The sequence below is a fragment of the Aplysia californica genome, unplaced genomic scaffold (assembly GCF_000002075.1).
Source record: "Aplysia californica isolate F4 #8 unplaced genomic scaffold, AplCal3.0 scaffold00051, whole genome shotgun sequence".
In the NCBI taxonomy this organism is placed as follows: Eukaryota; Metazoa; Mollusca; class Gastropoda; order Aplysiida; family Aplysiidae; genus Aplysia; species Aplysia californica.
This window is the reverse complement of record NW_004797321.1, coordinates 857,731-862,872: the sequence shown is the minus strand read 5'-3', so window position 1 is coordinate 862,872 and position 5,142 is coordinate 857,731. Positions and strand designations below refer to the sequence as shown.

The 5,142-nt window shown below is 41.1% G+C and overlaps 1 protein-coding gene across 1 annotated transcript in view; it reads right to left on the bottom strand.

The window, feature by feature from the left end:
- Positions 1-2,276: 2,276 nt before the first annotated feature.
- The window catches only part of LOC101848946 (chymotrypsinogen A), a 5,786-nt gene continuing 2,920 nt past the window's right edge, over positions 2,277-5,142 (bottom strand). The window contains exons 4-5 of the mRNA XM_035968330.1: positions 3,730-3,881; positions 2,277-2,901 (exon numbers count right to left, since the gene is read on the bottom strand). Coding sequence (XP_035824223.1) covers positions 2,740-2,901; positions 3,730-3,881 — 314 coding nt within the window. The 3' untranslated portion in view covers positions 2,277-2,739. The remainder of the gene's footprint in view (positions 2,902-3,729; positions 3,882-5,142) is intronic.

The following is a 5,142-nucleotide window of genomic DNA, read 5'->3' as shown; positions in this document are numbered from 1 at the left end:
TCGAAGCCGAATAGCGACGGCAAATTTTCTTCTAAACCATGTTCTCCTTTTAAATCCTTTCCTCTCTCTAACCATGTTCTGTCTTCCTCTTTCGTCTCCACGCTCTGCCCCCACCCCCTCACCTCCTTTATCCCCTCCTATGGGCTCCTGACTCTTTCTGCAGCTTTTCTACTGCTTCTCTTTGGCCCCTTCTTATTGCTGTCTTTCAGCGACACCCCTTGATCTTATGGTAGGTAAGATCTACACCTAGCCCTCTCGGACAAGGGCGGAAAATCTCGGAGGTCCCGAGTGTAAGTTGGGCACCGTAAAGATCCCTTGGTGGTCCAAAATAGATAAGACTAGGCTTCGGCCACCACCGGGCAAATTCTAAATTTCCTACCAACTAAAAATGTTTTGTGTATCCCGCGCGCCCATATTACCTTATGCAGTTGCGAGCGCCGTAAAAACACTAACCAAAAACCCCCCAAACCAAACTCCCTAAAAAAACAAACAAACAAACAAACTAAAAAGCAACAACCCAAAAAAGAAGAAAAAAAAAACACCAGGCGACCCCCACCCCCTTCAATCGTAAATTTCCAACTTCTATTCAAGATATATGAGTTTGTTTTTCGTAAAAAGAAAGATAAACGAGAACGCTTTAAGTAAGATGATAACAATAACTCGACATTATGCCCCAAAACTGAGCACCGCATGATTCTACCGCGTTTTAGCTCCTATATCATTCTGGTAATTCCCTGTCACTTATCTGTACACACTTTTACACATAGAATTAAACAATAAGAAAGAATAACAAACTTGGACAAAGAGAAGTCTTTATTAAACAACGTAATACAAACAAATTAATCTTGACGAAATTCCTTCTTTGTGAAGTAAGTAATCCATTTCGCTTGTTTACAGGGCACTGAGCTAAATGGAATCACGTTTCGAAAACCCCCCCCACCAAAATAAACGCACAATAAAACAAAACAAAACACTTTTTTGTGGAATGAAAACTGAAACAGTCAATGGTATTTACAATAGAACGAAAATAGTAACTCCAGTATGAACTTTAATGTAAAACTGAAAGTTCGCGAAGAACGCAGAGAAAAGAGCCCTCCAATACCTAGCCACAACCATCCCGCCGGCCGCACAAAACAAAACAAAACAAAACAAAACAAAAAAGCCCAAGGAAACAAAAAAGACACAACAAAACCATCAAAAATCAACAATAGAAGAGTAAACAAAAATAAAAACGAAAACTGAAACACACAAAAAGAGATAAAAATAAAAGTGAACAAAAGAGAGAGAGAAGAGAAGATATTTGGAACAACAACAGCGGCAGCAGTAACACTTACAATCTGCCAACCCCAGAAAATTGTCACGAGAAGGAAAACGACCGCTGAATTTCTGAAGTCACTTATACAACACATTTTGGGATCTGAAACGAATACTAATCTAGTCCTTGGCTTCTTTATTTATACAATTAGAGGTGTTTTCTCTCTAAAACATGGGACACCAAACTTTTTTTAAAAAGTGGGACCGTTAAATGAAAGAATGCCGAGCGGTGGACAGGTAACTACTCGTACTTCGTTCAGCCCAATGCACTGAATACAAAATAAACACACTAAATTATAACAAACATAAATAATATTTGTGAAATTCTTGTGTCTGGGCGACTGGGAATGAATGTGCGATCCTCGTTTGCGTAATTCTTATGTTTTTAATGAACGATTTGAAAACGGAGATAAACAAAGTAAAAGTATTGAAGTCAACAAAAGCAAGTTTAATTCGCACGGTAGAGTTCAATGAAAAGACTGAATGATTTTGGTGATTAGGCCCTGAGCACACCACAAACATAATCATCGTCCATTTTTGTTCTCCTTCTCATGGTGACGTGAAGGTGGGTCGGACGAATTGACCTTGCGGCTGGATCTGGAACGCGGGCTGGTCATTTGGAGACCCCTGCTCTAAAACGAGCGTTGTATTGAAACCACAGTTTAAAGGGTATTCAAATTGTAATCTACAACATGTATATATTTATACAGATATTATATATATCAAGAAGATGATCTACATGTTTGTACGGTACACAGTTCAGATTTCGTCAACAAATCACTCTCTTTTGCTTCAACAATTTGACAGTTATTTTATTCAAAACTGGAAGTTATGACAATTCAACAAAAAACAAAACAAAACAACAAAACAAACAAAACTAAAACAAATACCCGACAACGAAACAGGTAGCTTAGTTGGCAAGGCACTAAAAGGAATACCACAGACAATTGTACAAGACGTGGTATGGTGATGATGTTTTTATTTCATGTAAATACATTTCTGTATGTCGTCTGTGATGCCGTTTGTTTTATCAAAGTCACTTCTGCATGTCGTCTTTGATGTTTTATCCTCTCTCCAGAGACTTCTGTATGTAGTCTTTGATGTTTTATTCTCTGTTCAGAGACGTCAGTAGTCTATGATATTAAATCCTCAGTTCAGTATGCAATCGTAACGCATTTTCTTCGTTCAAAGACTTCTGCATGAAATTGTAATGTTTTATTCTCTCTTCAGAGACTTCTATACAATACAGTCTATGGTTTTATTCTGCTTTAAGACACTTCTGTGTGTAGACTGTTTAAAAAAACAACTTCGGTAAGCAATATGTGATGTTTTATGTTCTGCTCAAAGACTTCCGCACGTAACATTGCGATGTTTTACTTTCTGTTCAAAGACTTCTGCATGTAATACATATGTGATGTTTTATATTCAGTTCAAAGATTTCTGTATGAAATCTAAAATGAGTGGGTGTGCCACTCTGGTATAGATGCCGGGGTAGTAAGGTCTGCCGCATCCTGAGCCGAACGACACGATACCCTGCAGGAAGTATCTGCCTCCTGACATGCACATGAGAGGACCCCCAGAATCACCCTGTGGAAAAAGAACACCGTAATCATTATCATCCTTCTCCTCTTCCTCCTCTTCCTCCACCACCTCCTCCTCCTCCTTCATTTTCTTCTTCTCCTCCTTCATCTCCTTCTCCTCTTCCTCCACTTCCTCCTCTTTCATCTTCTTCTTCTCCTCCTCCTCCTCCTCCTCCTTCTCCTCCTCCTTCTCCTCCTCCTCCTCCTCCTCCTCCTTCTCCTCCTCCCTGATTTCTTCTCGTTCCCCTCCTCCATCCCCTCCTCTTTATTATTTTTATCATCATCTTCGTCTTTACTAAATAGAAATGGTCGTGGTCACAATAAAATTAAGAAGAAAGCAAACAATAAAAAGTCAAGAACAACCATAACAACGATAACAGCAATGATGAAAAATAATAAACATGGGAAAGGTAGACTGATAATAATTATGACTCTAGTTCGTGTAGTTTTAGTAAAAGAAAAAGATAACAACAGTTATATGGACAACAATAGCACTAACAAGAATGATAATAGTATTAATAATAATGACGATGACGATGATAATGACAATGATGATGATGATGAACGGAATAATAATAATTAATAACAATAACAAAATAATAATTAAAAAATGGTTATGATTATAAATTTGATGATAATGATAACAATAACAATGATGATGGTTATTGTAAATAATACTAATAATACTAGTTATGACGATGATGATGATGATGATGATGATGATGATGATGATGATGATGATGATGATGATGATGATGATGATGATACTACTACTAATAATAAAGATAATAATAAAAGTAATAATATGTGCCCCCGAAAGCGTTTCTGAACTGACCTGACAAGTATCTATTCCACCGTTGCGGTAGTCTCCGGCACATATTTTGAGGTTATTGATGTACCGTGAACCATAGGATCGGACACAGGAGTTCTGGTCAACAATAGGCAGGTTCACTTTCTGCAGGAGGGGGGTGAGATTACGTCCGCCGTCTGAGGGGAGAGGGAGAGGGAGTAAGTGATGGAGGGGGGAGGAGGGAAAGGGAGAGGAGAAGGGAGGGGAAGGGAGGGTAAGAGGGGAGGAGAAGTGTGAAAGAGAGCGAGGGGAGGTGATGTTTACTTTTAGTAGAGGTTTTACGGCGCTCGCAACTGCATAAGGTCATATGAGCGCCAAGGGGTGGCTGACAACAGAAGTCCTTACAGGGAATCAGACTTACTCTGCTCACCTCTCTAGCCTCAACAGCACAAGGTCTGCTTGGACTATCAAGCACCCCGGAAATATTGGGTCACAAGAGTGTGACAAACATACAAAAGATGTAGAGGAAAAATGACAATAGTAAGGATTAGGAAAGAAAAAGCAGCAGTTCCCTGTTGTGGGTCAGGCACAGTTATGAGTGTGACATTGATGAATCAACCCATTTACAATTCTACTGTACATGAACGAGAAATGTCCCCCCTTTGGGAATGGTCTGAAGACACTTCAGTCAGTGGCACCGCCCCGGGGGGTGGGTGAGGTGAGAGGGAGAGAACGTGGAGAATGAAGGAGTAAAAGGCAGCATGAGAGCGGGAGGGTGAGAGAGGGACAGTGAGAGAAAGGAGAGAGGGAGAAAGAGGCAGGGAAAGAGAGAGAGAGAGAGGGAGAGAGAGAGAGAGAGAGAGAGAGAGAGAGAGAGAGAGAGAGAGAGAGAGAGAGAGAGAGAGAGAGAGTGAAAGAGAGAGAGAAAGAGTGAGAGAGTGAGAGAGACAGAGAAAAAAACAAAGACAGAGACAAAGAGACAGACAGAAGGACAGATACAGAGAGATAGGAACGAGAAAGGCAAAGACAGAAAAGAACGACAAAGAATTTGCCGGGGGGGGGGGGGGGGGGGGCTCTCGTGGCCTAGAGGTTAAGGTGTTGGCCTCTCTTTCAAAGGTCCCGGGTTCGAATCCGGGTAGCGACCGAAACATTTTCTTCTCTAAAATTGTCTCCTTTCACCTCCTTTCCTGCTCTCTAGTAATATTCTGTCGTCTGCTTTCGTCTCCTCTTTCTGTCCCACCCCCTCACCTCCTTTGCCCCCTCCTCTGTGCTCCTAACTCTTTCTGCCTTTCTACTGCTACTCCTTGACTCCTTCTTACAGCTGTCTTTCTGCCACACCCCTGATCTTCTGGTAGGAAAGATCTACACCTAGCCTTCTCGGACAAGGGCGAAAAATCTCGGACCAGGGCCCGTGTGCAAGTTGCGCACGTTAAAGATCCCTTGGTGGTCTAAAATCGA